Source organism: Apostichopus japonicus, chromosome 21, assembly GCF_037975245.1.
Source record: "Apostichopus japonicus isolate 1M-3 chromosome 21, ASM3797524v1, whole genome shotgun sequence".
NCBI classification, from domain to species: domain Eukaryota; kingdom Metazoa; phylum Echinodermata; class Holothuroidea; order Aspidochirotida; family Stichopodidae; genus Apostichopus; species Apostichopus japonicus.
In genome coordinates, this window is record NC_092581.1 from 21155292 (window position 1) to 21169802 (window position 14511).

The window sequence follows — 14511 nt, forward strand, 5'->3', positions numbered from 1 at the left end:
AAGACATAAACAGACAAATACCAAATTGACTTTGTTTTTCTTGTGTGTGTGTGTATGTGCGTGTATGTGTGTGTGTGTGTGTAATGGTAGTCAAAAGGACTTCAAACTGTCATACAAATCAAGAAATGTTAAAGCTTACATACATATCTGCTATTCTGGTAATATGCTGCACAAATTTTGACATTCCTTAAATTTCATCATAACAACACTTGCTGATGTTTGAGGTACTATGTCCCATGTGTTCCTTAATGGTGATTGAGGGTCAAAATGTGCAGTCGTTTACTCTCTTGGTTCCCCAGACTTGTGTCTTCATTTGACATTGTGGGTCTGTCTTTACACACTACCTATGCAAGGACTGCAGACCCAGGTTTTCATTAGCAGCCATAGGATAAAACTAATGAAGTTTATACTGGACTACAGAATAAGACTTAAAATGTAATAACACCTATTCTGACTCTGTGATGTGGACGAGTGAATCTTCTAGTAAATTTGTAAAAATGATTTGACCCATGACCTGACATAAATGGTGTAACCCTACTACTGCCAAACGAGAGAGAGAAACACCCAGGCTAAAGAGTGTCTGGCATAAAAGCAGGAAGGTCATTAATAGTCTGACTTCGTTAATTTAACGGTTTTTATTAAGTCTTGGAAGATCAATAACTGTTGTGTTAACCAACAAATCGTTTTAACGTCAGACATCTTTAGTCCTGCTAAGATAGAATGGAGGTCAACAATTTTACCATACAAACAATTGCTATGGATGGAGAAATGCAGTAGGCAGCGTCCACTACAACACATGACACCACTCTACATGGGCTCCAGAATAGCTACTATTAGTTTGAATCTTTCTGAGCTCTGATGAATAAACCTCAAATTTTCACAAAGTTGCAGTACCAAATTTATGGTTGGAGCTGAGTAGCTCACTACGATAGTTCAGAAGATCTTGCCAGTCTCTCTCACTCCTAAGTAGCTTGTTGTTCTTAGAGTGCTCATATGTAAATTTCGGCGTCTTCAACTCGTACCTTTGAAAAGAGATAAAAAGGGGGAAAAGTTTAACTCATCAGAATCCCCAGATGGTTCTGAATTTGTATATATGACTCTCTGAAACCCTCCACATTTTCAGAGATATTTGGACATTTTACATTCAGAAGCAGCTAATTGATCAAGTCTATTCTGATAATATGATGGAATCAATTGAAACTTCTGTAGATATTGAGACATAAATATTGTATGAAATACAGTATCTGAATTTGTCCAACAGCTGCTTATATAGTTGACATAAACATTAAAACTTAAAGCTAGCATCTGCTATTGGAGTTTACACTATGGGACTGTAGGGAAGAAACACATGCGATACTATGTAATTATAAATGGAGGGATCCTCGGTTTCCTAACTCGGAATGGGTCCAGATAATCAAGGTTCATTGCACATGTATACATTACCAACCCAAAAAACACTCAGAACATACTTAATAACTTAATGTCATAAATAAATACAGCTCACTTTAGTTTTTGAGACTGCCAGATGTAGAAACGTTTGACACACGATTTATCTACAGCAGGATCACAATGAAGACATCACATTTCATCCAATTAAATAGATGTAAACTTTATACAACAACTCAAATTTTAGAGGGTAAACTTAAAGTTACTCTAGCTTTAACAGGGTGAGAAATGAGTCACAGTTTAGCTCCTAAGTTGTGAAATTAAACTTCTAGTTTATGCTGTCATGCTTTATACAAGTTTACAGAGCTTGCAACAATAAATTATTACCATGATCGTTTGGTATTTTGAGTATACTGTCTTTAGATATCCTGCCCATAAATATTGTATTCATTGAGCATATTCTATCATAGCAATTTTTAACCATGATATTACAACCCAAAATGTCTAACAAATTGCCAGTTTTCCACAGGTGGTCTCTGATTATAGACATAAAAATTACTACCTCCACTTGGCAATGAAATAACAATGATCATAATACAAAAGACAGTGATAATAACAACTCCACTCACAAAAGACTTAATGTTCTTAAAACATCTTTTCAAAGAAAAGAAAAATACACACCATTTGGGTTGAGGACCCCTTATCCTCTCAAGTTCGTTTTCTCTTTTCATTTTTAGAAGTCTCTGTTCTTCTAGTCGCAATCTCTCCATTTTGAGTTTTGCAAGTTCATACTGGTAAGGTGTGGCAACCACTGCTTGGTCGAGAAAAGGTTGCGTTGCCTTTAAATAATTATAGTCACTTGCTGCTTGTAGCGTAAGAGTATCATTCTTACTAGAAGATGCAGAAAGTGTCTGTGAAGTTCTCTTTTGAGTTATAGAATTGCTGCCTGGAGGTAAGGAAGGCGTTATGGACTTCATAATGGAGGGGACTTCTCCTAACGTTACAGGAAAATAGTCCCGCACCTGCTCTGAGAGAGAACAATTTGATGCAACAGTCCTTTGCGCTAATTCGATCCCTGCCATACCAGCAGGTCTCCTCACAGAAAAAACAGGTTGCTCTTTGATGCCTAACCTCTCAAACACAGGGAACTCTGTGCTTTTGGTGAGATGGAGAGGCTCGGTAAACCAACCTGATTCATTCGGAGGCAATGCCTTACCAGCAACATATTCATCTCTTACTTTTTCGGCATCTATAATTTCGCTATCTATCAACCTCTGCAGTTCTTCTGCAAACTCCTCTTGAAGATTAGCTTCATCATCGTCATCTTCTACTTTGGATGCACCTAGCTTGTTATTGAAACTAACACTCTTATTAAAGCTCTTATTGTAACTACTGTTTAAACTTCCAAGGTCGAGGCTCAATTCACTATTCTCTGTATTTTCCAACGAGTGGTCATCATTTGAATGAATGCCACTTTCAGTATTGAATTCATTGTTGTATTTAGTTGACTCTGAAAGTACACTGCTGTTACTTCTGCGACTTGACAACTGAATGTGAGAAAGATTTCTACTTGTGCTTGTCTTTAATGAATTGCTGAGAAACTCTTGTGGTTTTGTCCTGCAACAATGAAAAAGGAGAAGAAATCATTTGCAAATTGATGAACCATTTCAATGGTAAAATAAATTGATATAAGAGGAAGCCTTGACAAGTTTTAACAGCAATTAAATCTACATCCAGTAGCCAAATTTGTGATCTAATGACATTGTTGTTTAACTGTTACTGAGAATGTTTTTCCAATTTTAGTACTGTAGCAAGTGATCTTCTGTGCATTAAAGGTGACATGATACACTGAAAAAGATAACATGCATACCAAACATGCGACCTAGTTGATGTGGTATCCTAGACTCAACTCAAAGGAATGTGCAAGGGCGCTTTGATTGGTAGACCATACAGTCACTTTGCATACTATATGTGCTAAATATGAATACTGTGTTGTAACTGCAGATGTACTGATAGAAGCTGTGTATATATGAATGGTTTAGCCTGGGTAAATTGTGAGGGCATTAACTTTTTGAAAAGATAACAGTGATGACATTCTTGCTGAGTTTGCTCAATAGGTTAGATCTATCAAGTATCATTCAGCTATGTGATTTCATTGATGTTTGACCAGGTTGCACTCACTCGTATTTTAGATTAGAAGGAAATATAACAGTTGAAGTTGTAAATGTAAAGGTGCTGAGTCAAACTAGTACTCGAAGCATGGCAAAATGTCCCTAACTTCTCACTCAAAGTGGTTACAACTTGACTTACGAACACGGCACCTACAGACTCTCTCACAATGGTTGCATGGTCACTTCGAAGTTTGGACACCTAAGCCTTAAAACACCCTAAAACTAAATCTTCTGGTATAAATCACCTGTAAATATACTTGATTTTGCAGGAGAAATTTGTTATAGTACGATACACGGCCAAATTTCTTTCCTGCAAACTGTTTTCACGCTGTACTCCAAGAAGATTCTTCGTGATTGTGGAACTGGTATTTTTTTGCTAGAGTATTGCGAAGTTCGGACACCCAACCCACAGTGTGGCGCTGGTGATAAAATTGGTGGGGCAGTTGCTCTTTCAGTAATTATAACAGACTTAATAGATCTCCGTCATTTTATTGACAAATATCTAAGTACTTTCTTGCACACGGGTCATTTTGGAGAGGAAATAACTGTAGCTTCGTACTTTTTGGTGAAATTTGGCTCTTCCTGTAGGTTGTCATGGTGAAATCGTGTATTTCTTAGGGTGTCCGAACTTCGAAGTGTTCTGAACTTCACAATACTGACTACAAGGGCGTAGGAACCGGGGGGGCTGGGGGGGCGCCAGCCCCCCCAGTGAAAAATGTGGAGGAGCGGAAGTATCATTCCGCCCCCCCGCTTCGCAAGTCAGAAAACCCCTTTTTCATTTCCAAATGAGAAAAAAGATCTCATTTGGAGCACCAAATTGCACCTAAGGCCAGGTGAAAATACAAAATTAAGTTTACAAAATGGAGTGGGTGTTGAAGTGTGCTATATTGCACCAAATTGCATCTGAGGCCACCTGGAAATGCAAAAAAATCCAAAGGGGAGGGGGACACCCCCTCCCCTTAGACCCCTCCCCCAGGCCGGCCATCAGTCTTCAGCCCCCCCACTCAAAAGTACCTTCCTACGCCACTGACTGACTATACTGCTTGTTACTATTTGTTACATAGTAATTAGTATAGTCAGTATTGCGAAGTTCTGGCACCCGTAAGAAATACACAATTTCACCATGACAACCTACAGCAAGAGCCAATTTCACGAAAAACTACGAAGCTACAGTTGTTTTCTCTGCAAAATGACCCATCATATCAAGTATATTTTCAGGTGATTTATACCATAAGATATAGTTTTTGGGTGTTTTAAGGCTTAGGTGTCCGAACTTCGAAGTGTCCATGCTACGTGAAATTAGGAGACACGCGAAGTTACCGTACAGTAGCATGGTGGGCTCATAATTGATGCACTTAAGGATTTGATCAACGATGTCTATCAAGGAAAAATCCAAATCACTTAACTGTGTGTGTTTTTCATATGTGTAGTTCCTCCCCAATGTTATGATCTCAAAATATTTAAGGTTCTGTGCATATGCACCGTACAATTGAGCAGAATTTGACCACAAAATGTCTGCCGTGTCAAGTTCTTTCATACCCCTAAATTGACACATTCGATTATAAGCTACAGTAACTGTAGTGTAGGTCTAAGTATACATCAATTGACTTTGGATGCTGTTTGCTATGCTCTGAACCTCTAAGCTCAGACAGGTCAGGTCCGAGAGAGTAGTGGTATAATACTGAGGTAATTTTGGTTATTTTTACGGAGCAAGATTTCCAAATGTCCAAAAATGTGCAAAACTGAGGGGGAGGGTGCTAAAAGCTTAAAAAATACCACAATTTGGTCAGCAAATAGCTGAAATGGATTCAAACTAATGAAATATGTAATTTTGCTTGACTGCAAAAAGTTTAGGTGGCCTGCTGTATCGTTGCTAGTAATTATTGAAGGTGCGTCAATTACGGGGGTGCGTCAATTATGAAGCCTTTACTATATATATAACATATAATAATAGAACTAGGCCAGCCTAAGCTGCTAGACTAGCTTCAGCCTCGCAAGAAATGTGTGCGTCCTTAGTAACACTTATGAGTGACTGCCGGATGTTTAAAATATAAATCAACAAATTATCACAGAAAAGGTACATGGAGAGCGGAAAGACGCTTGGAAATTTACCTGAGAGGTGTTTTACGTCCATGCAGGACAAACTCATAATCGGGATTGGGCATCCCAGGGTTCTTTTCTAGCAGGGAATAACAACACTGAGCGAAGAGCAGAGCCAAAAAACAAGAACACCCCTAATATAACAGATAAAGGGACTTCGAAAACAGTATGGAACGCCAAAAGGGAAGTGTTGACAGCAAACGTAGAAATACAAATTTATGACGTTCTGTTCATGATCGATAAAAGCGACAGTTTTAAATGACAGCAATGTAATGTTAATTCATAACTGTCCGATCTGAAATCACAGAAACTTTATTGTAATTATAACAGCTTAAATTAAAGTAAGAGCAGCGTATCTTGAAAGTTCTATTGGTGTCGTTAGTTAATTCGAGCCCTGTACTTGGATGCTAATATACTCATACTCATACTCAATTTATAATTCTTCGTACTCAATCAGGACCAGTTATTTACAAGAACTACTTAAGAAAAGCTCTGTAAAACAGACAATGTGTAGACGCACACTTTATAAATCATTTTGTCTTACTCAGAAAAGTAGTGCTACTTTTTAAGAAAAGTCATCCAAGAACGAACCTGACCCGAACGACCCCAGCCTCCCGTTGTATCGTACTTTAACTGTGTGATCATCGTCAGGTGTGTATCACGATTCCCTTAGAACAGGAACAAAATGCTACACATGATCTTAGCCAAAAGGCCGAGAAACGAAGAAGTGTATAAGTAGTGCTACTGACGCGCATTTCTACACTCCAGTATAGCACATGTATGTTTCACTGCGTAAAGGCTGAAGGAAGATGAGTGCATATTCTCTTACATATTAAGTACAATATATAACTTATTAAGAAACAACGTGTGAGAAAAATAATTTCAACTAATGTGGGAGTTCACTTAACACATTTGGAGAAATGTTAAAATTTAAAAATAACGTTCATTAACACATCAGACAATCTTTGGTTGGTTTTTGTAATGCCAAACTTCACCTATATGTAATATGATTGATTTCCTACGTTACAAGAACCAATCATGGCACAGCCATACTTTAAACAGAGCCAACCGTCTTGTCTAATGCCAGATGATTGTCAATATATAGAATTAACTTGTTTTCGAATCATGTATTTATTCATATTATGTCAACACTAGATGCGTACGAGTTGAGTCAGCTTAAAGTCTTAGTACTTGTTTGCCAAATTTAAAATTCGACCTTTCCAGTTTACTTCACTAAAGCTCAGTGTAAATTACATCGTTCTATGCAAAACTCCATATATATATATATATATATATATATATATATATATATATATATATATATATATATATTGATAGAACTTATAATAACAAAGTCCACCCACTACATATTATCAATGCTTATGCCCCTACATCAGTAATAACTTATAAGAATCCTGAAGAAACCGAACAATTTAACCAAAATCTTAAAATCAATAAAAAAGAACTAATTATATGTGGTGAATTCAATGCAAAATTTGGCTCATCAAATCCTTTCTTTCCTAAGCATATTGGAAAATACACCACTGGCAATACTAATACTAATGGTGAATTCTTAACATACCTAATTGTGCGTAACGATCTATACTTATGTAATACATTCTACAAACACAAACTTGAGCATATCAACACTTATACGAGTAATTTTTTACCTAATAATCACAGAAACCCTATCAGAAGCCAAATTGACTATATAATAGCCCCATTGAACTTCAAATCTATTAATATCGATGCTCGAGCTTATAATAGTCTTCATATTAACACTGATCACAAAGTCATTATAAGTAGTTTCAACCTAAATAACTCAAAAAGAAGAAAAATTTATCCAGGCAATAAAACTGTTGAAAGTAGTAATTCCTTCCATCTTAAATCAAACAAAATTGACTTTAATGAAAACGTAAATAAGACATTAAACAAAACCAATTTTTCCCAATTACCAGCTACTTATTGGAATGAACTGTCAACAATTTGTTAAGACAATGCCCAAAACTTAAATCCACCCACAAAAAAGTAACGTTTTAATAATAATAAAATAGCAAACTTATCCAAGAAACAAACAGACCTTAGACTCCAAATTGACAACTGTAAAGATATTGATCAAAAGAGAAATTTAAAAACTAAAAGGAACAAAATAATTAAACAACAACATTTTTTTAGTGAAAACTGCCAATGAACAAAAAGATTTGACAAAATTTCCGAAATTGAAAATTGTAAGGATGACTCCCACCGTTTCTTTAAGGAAATAAAAGTAGTACAACAAAATAAGAGAGACCCCATTACAGTTAAAATTGGCGATAAACACATAGGAGATACTGACGCAAAATTTAAAGAAATCAGCAAACATTTCGAAAAGACTTTAACTGCAATATCCCAGTTCCAAAACCAAACCCCAGACTGTGACAAGGTCACAGCCGAACACAGCGACGTAACCAGGAATAGAAAGGGGGGGGGGCACTTTTTGCGATTAATATGGATTTTCAAGTTGTAGGCACGACTATCTGAGCGGAGCGGCACCATCGGTTGGCGCGGAGCGTACAAGACTCTACAACCTCCCCCCCCCCCCCCCCGATGGCCGGAAATGGCCCTTCCCGAGTGTTCATTCTGGTTCCCTGGCCTCTTGCTAACTTGAGACACCTCATTCAATATCACTTTTACTGACCCCAAAAAAACAAACGAGTTAAAATAGTACGTAATTCAATACTACATAATGTATTTAAAATTAGCAAGGCACATGAACAGAGTATTCTTACTTTTCAACTTCTGATACTTGTAGATACAAAGATAGGCCAGAAATGTCTTTGATACAACTATAGCCAGTAATTGTCTTTGATACAACTGTAGCTAGTAAATGTTTAAGTTATCATAATAAGAGAAGGCGAGAGCTATCCACTGACAAAATACCATGCTAAAAAAACGACAGTTTTTAAACATTTTTTTCGACACTGAAAGGGGGGAACAGTCGCTCCCCTTGTCCCCCCCCCCCTCTGGCTACGTCCCTGGCCGAACATCTCAAATATACCCCATGCACACACAAACACATAGCATATCTTAAATAGTATAGCCGAATCAGGAGATTTCCCAATTGAAATTAAACAAGGAATCCTATAACTCCTATCCAAAAACCGGGAAAGACTAAAGGTCGCACAAGACCAGTCATTTGATTATCAACACTAAGAAAAGTTCTTGCGGTTTGTGTGGCCAGGAGGATTCGTCCGTTAATTGATGAGCATATCCTCCCCATTACCCAGACTGCCTACTACACTTCAGGACGTTGCACAGCTGAACTAGTCTTCGCTTTTAAAGTGCTAGCAGAAAAAGCTATAACAGCCGTAGGTTACACTATAAATCTATTGATGCTAGATATGAGCAAGGCGTTCGACACAAGTCAAAGAGGATCCTTACTTAATAATGACCTAGAACAGGTTCTTGACAACGACGAACTTCACCTGATATCACTGCTAATCGATACTACGTCTCCTACACCGTCAAACTATAGAGGGCAAACTCGGACTTCCTTTTAACACTAACATTGGTTCACCACAAGGAGATAGTGCAAGCGCAGTATATTTTATAACTTATCTAGCCAACTCTATGCATCAGACGATAATGATATCGATGCAGTTATCCTGCCATCTCAGTTAGCTGATCATGATTACAGCACAACCACCATTTTTTTTTCCACAGTAGACCAACAATACGCTGATGATATCTCTTGGGCATCAACTGGTCAGCATATACTGCAATATATCGAAAAACGAGTTTCTGAGAAACTGGCAGGAAGGAATCCGAAAATCAATTGCACAAAAACTGAGAAATTTTCAATCACAAGAAAAGGAAATGAAAGTTGGAAGAAGTGTAAATATGTTGGAAGCTTGCTGGGGACCGAAGAAGATATTAACCGAAGAATTGGTATAACCAACGGTGCTTTCAACACACTGACAAGTATTTTCAAAAGCAAAAACATAAGGAGAAACATTAACCTTAGGATTTTTGATACTTTATTAAAGAGTATTTTTTTGTACAATTGCGAACTGTGGGGCACAACGAAGGATCTTGATCGCAAAATTGACACTTTTCAAAGGAGACTAGGCTACTTCATAATATTCTCAACATTAGATGGACCAATAACAATTGGTTATCAAACGATGAGCTCTACAATGAAACCAACCAAACACCTTGGTCATCCATAGTCGCACATAGAAGATTGAGAGTTTTCGGTCATGTAGCAAGACTCCAGGAGGACCCTCCAACAAAGGTTGCTTTAAGAGAAGCATTGAGACATACTGCTAAACCAGTAGGAAGGCCCGTGACTACCTTGCTTGGAAAAATAAAGTCGCAATTTAAGGACGTTAACATTTACAATTTCGAGGAAGCAATAAACCTTGCGCAAGATCGTGATACGTGGCGGAGGTTAATCACTGAGCATGTCCAATAGACGAGACTCAACTTACTACTACTACTGTACTACTATGCAATATCCACATCAATTTTTTTTTTTATTAAGTTATCTGTCGAGCTGAATATATTCGCCAGATTTATTAACGAGACCGCAGATTCTACAAACTGCAATCAAAATTTGCAAGCCTCGCCCAACAGATCATGCGCCAATCAAATATCTCTGTTTTGTTTACGACCGTTAGGCTTATGACTACGTTGGTGAGTTGAATTGAATTGTGCACATGTATATTGGCGCACAGCAAGCCTAAAACTTTCTTCTCATTTTACGTATCATTCAACGGCAATACCAAGGAATAGAGGTTATATTACGTGAAATAGAAGTGAAGTTAACATTCTTACTATGTTCATTTTCAAACAAATAATTTAAAAACGTCCAAAATTTGGGACTAAAGCAATTCGTCTTCGACTTTTTTTCACATTGCCCGCGGCTTTTCCACACAGTCATTTTTATGTATGGATGGGGTTACTGCATATACTTGTTCAAAATAAATATAACAGGGGTTTTAATATAATGTCAAGTTAATTATCACTGACAGTGATTCTTCAGCAGCAGTGTTTGTGCAGATTTGGTACAAAATTATTTTAATCTTATTGAAATATACGATTCTTACACATTCCATATAAATGTAAAATACGGTACAATGCACTTCACCAGACATGATTTCGATCAACTTTAGGGGAATTTCCGATTATGAAATAGTGTTAAAATGTTTATGGTCGTTTTGAGTCAAGAAATAAGTTGGTAAACGATATGCAGGGATAGAAGTAAGGTGCGAACAATGAAAGGGATGGTGGTCTGTGTGTGAGGGGGGTGGTGGTCTGTGTGTGAGGGGGGGGGGGGTGGTGGTCTGTGTGTGAGGGGGGGGGTGGTGGTCTGTGTGTGGGGGGTCTCTAAGTACCCATTACCCGTATTCTCTTAATAAGAGCACATACGTCATGAATGCTCTCACTGGCGCAATATGAACGAACATAGGGGGATCCAGGATTTAAGAAGGAAGGTGCTGCCTGTGAGGATTGAATCCTACACGCTTTTAGGGGTTGAAAATTAACACGTGAAGTGGTGTATTCTAAGGTATAATTGCTCTATGAACAATAATTGGTCTACATGCAAGGTATGTACTAGTAACTACACTATCAATTTTTGAATGCAGGGAGTTGAGCGGTGAGGGCGTACGCCAAAATACTAGCTGATATATTTCAGAGGGAATGTTGCCTTTGTTGATTTTGAAACATAATACTCTTTCCAATGAAATAAGTTGCAAAATGCGGTTAATAGGTTGTTCATGGACACAGCTTCAAAATCGGAGGGCAGCTAAACATCAATTTCTTGAAAAGTTACCTGCATGGTGACCTCTCATATTTAACTTAGTTAGAACTATGAGCTATGATCATAAAGGACACACACCAAAATTAGCTCCATTTCACCTTGGTCTTAGATATGGCCCTCTGATATTTTGTTCAACCGCCCCCAGCCCTCTCAGCGGGGCTGTATTAATATCCTATACGCGTTGCAAAAATGTGTGTTATTGTGAAATTTCTGACTTTCAAAAACTCACAATTTGTTCTTAATACGAGATATGAAGCTAGGTTTGAGTTGCTTTGCATGGTCTAATTATCAGTTTGCCTGTGCGACATGCTTTACACAGATATCAGTAGTTTTGCGTTATAACCTTAACACCGGGCCATACATAGAAATAAAACAAGGGCAATCTATGGAGTTCCAGATCTCATCTCCTTCATGACTTTACTCGTGGCTTCCTTATTTAATAAAAAGGATGAGATTTGTTCAGACAGTTAGTTTGAACTTGAACGCACTTACGGTGTAGGAGAAGTTCGCGTCATACTTCTTCGCGCAATTTAGGTCAAATTAACATTTGACCTCAATTCACTTTAAAACACCTAAATCTGTCCTACTTAAAATTCGTCTCATCATTCTCTTCATATCTTTTAGGTAGATGCCTTTTTACTACATGTTGACAAGCAAAAATGGATAATATTAATTACTAAGTTTTTACCTTTGATCTTAGACCTATGACGTCATCAATCACGCAGCCACAAGTTTACATGATCAGGGACCTATCCACCAAGTTTGAAATTGATCCGTCTTACGGTTAAGGAGTTCGCGAGACACTTTTCTGCACAGTTTATGCCAATTTCACCTTGACCTATATTGACCTTTGACCTCGACCCTTAACAAACATATGAGTACTATTTTAAGTTTTTCCCATTATTCTCTATAAATCTTGTGGTTTAATGACTTTTTCCAATATAATGACAAGCAGGTAATGACAAAATGTTTGGGAGACCTTATAATAATAATAATAATAATAATAATAACAGAGATTTACAATGCGCACATATCCACCCTACAGGGTGCTCAAGGCGCAACAACAGTTCTTATAAAGCGCAAGTACACACTTTAGTCTCAGTGCGCTGATTATTATTAACCCCTGGTCATTGGTAACTTGTCACACCCACACACCAAAGTGTGCACAATTCAATCAATCTCTCCTGGGGCACCACAGTGCACCACAACCACGTGTCCCCCGGAGGACTTCCCATAGGATGCAGCCACAAACCGGCGCAAACAACTATATTTACAAGTCACCTCGCAGGTCCCCATTTATACACCTGGGTGAAGAGAGGCAATGGAGATAAAGCGCCTTGCCCAAGGACACAACGCAATGATCTGGCCAGGGCTCGAACCTGTAATCCTTAGATCACAAGTCCACTGCCTTAACCACTTGACCACAACGCCCTCACCTTTGACCTAAGTCTTGAAGGTATGTAGGTATGTATTTCAGATCCTCCTGCAAGCAGGAACTCGCGAAGAAGCCTCATTGACTTATCAAAGCCGCAAGCTGACCGAAGCCACTATGACGTCACCAATCACACAGGCGCCTACCCGCCAAGTTTGAACGTGATTGGACCAAGGAGGAGTTTGCGACACACTTTTCGCACAATTTAGACCAATTTAACCTTTGACCTACATTGAACGTTGACCTCTGAACTTAACCTATGCGATCATAAATCACGCAGGCACCAGTTTACATGACCAGGCACCTACCCCACCAAGTTTGTACTTGCTTGGATCTAGGAGGAGTTCGCGACACACATTTTGCTTACACACACTCGCACGAACACACACACGCACTTCTCATATTTCTGATGTGACGTGAAGGGTACAATATCTTATCTCCCTCTACATTACATGTAGAGTAATTATAATAAGTTAAGGAGGGAAACAGGCTCATCATACAACGATTGACAAAGATTCATAACGTTATTACATTAATATGACTAGCTAACCATTATCTTCATGTAGTGTGCATTAATAACTCCTCTACAGCATTCGTTTCCTCTTGTTTTCTTCATTTTTGTTTAAAATTCGATACATCGCATAAATATTTAATTATAATAATTCACACAGCTCGCTTTTAACGATTCGTTCGAGATTGTTAGTGCATGACTAGGATGTCAATCAGCCATGACTCGAGAACTTGGATCGAGATCAACAACCTACCCAAGTAGAATTCAGCCTATAGTATGAAGTTAATAGAAATGGCTTATATGTAAGATCTTATTCTAGACTTGGTTATACAACGATAAATACATGTACAATACTTACGATAAGTATTCAGCACTAGTTTGGATACTTAGATACTTTCGAGTGCACACGTATTAATAAAAAGGTCAAACGTAGATTGTACCAGGAACTTTCTCAAAAGTTTTCTCAAGTACAATTAAGCTGTGTCTATTACTTATTGATATTTATTCAATAATCCACGGGAAGTCCTATATCAAAAACTTATGATCGTTTAATTGCCCATTGTGAATAAATAAAACTGCAATTTTCCATGATAACTTATATTTTTAAATTGTTTATCCAGGCATGACCCTCGCAAGTGAGAAGTAATTGAAGGAAGCACTGATGGATATAGTCCCTGCTGGAACCTTTTGTACATGAGACTGAGACAGACTCAACGTAATTTGGAGGTCTTCAGTTTAAAATTGTTTACAACAATTGTGGAGCTGTGCTGCGAAGGACTCGTCACGCGGAAGGATTGTTTACATTGTATAGCATAACACTACACATATACTGATCGTATATTGTTATACATCCGTTTGTCGCAATGAAATTCCCTGACCTGTTATTGGTATTAACAATTTTTTTTCTGCCGATAGATCTATCGCGACCCCAGTTGATTCCCGAGGGTAAGTGTTTCACTTGTACCTATAAGAGCTTTTGTTTTATGGTGGTTATGAAATAAGGAAATATACGCTTTATAAACTTGAGTATAACTTTGCATTGCAATTTATCTTTTCTCGTAAATTACAAGAAAATCAACCAAAAGCGAATTTCAACTAGCTCGCCTCA

The 14511-nt window shown here is 37.9% G+C and overlaps 2 protein-coding genes across 2 annotated transcripts in view; one reads left to right on the plus strand and one right to left on the minus strand.

Moving 5' to 3' along the window:
- Window positions 1-67: 67 nt before the first annotated feature.
- LOC139963244 (uncharacterized) lies at window positions 68-5829 on the minus strand. Its single transcript, XM_071963868.1, has 3 exons — window positions 5670-5829; window positions 2068-3003; window positions 68-1022 (listed from the first exon to the last, which is right to left on the minus strand). Exons 1-3 carry the CDS (start codon window positions 5720-5722, stop codon window positions 878-880), a joined length of 1134 nt encoding a protein of 377 aa, XP_071819969.1. The 5' UTR covers window positions 5723-5829; the 3' UTR covers window positions 68-877.
- Window positions 5830-13787: 7958 nt separating this feature from the next.
- The window catches only part of LOC139963226 (uncharacterized), a 64312-nt gene continuing 63588 nt past the window's right edge, over window positions 13788-14511 (plus strand). Inside the window, exon 1 of the mRNA XM_071963809.1 lies at window positions 13788-14348. Within this exon, the coding sequence (XP_071819910.1) occupies window positions 14267-14348 (82 nt within the window). The 5' untranslated portion in view covers window positions 13788-14266. The remainder of the gene's footprint in view (window positions 14349-14511) is intronic.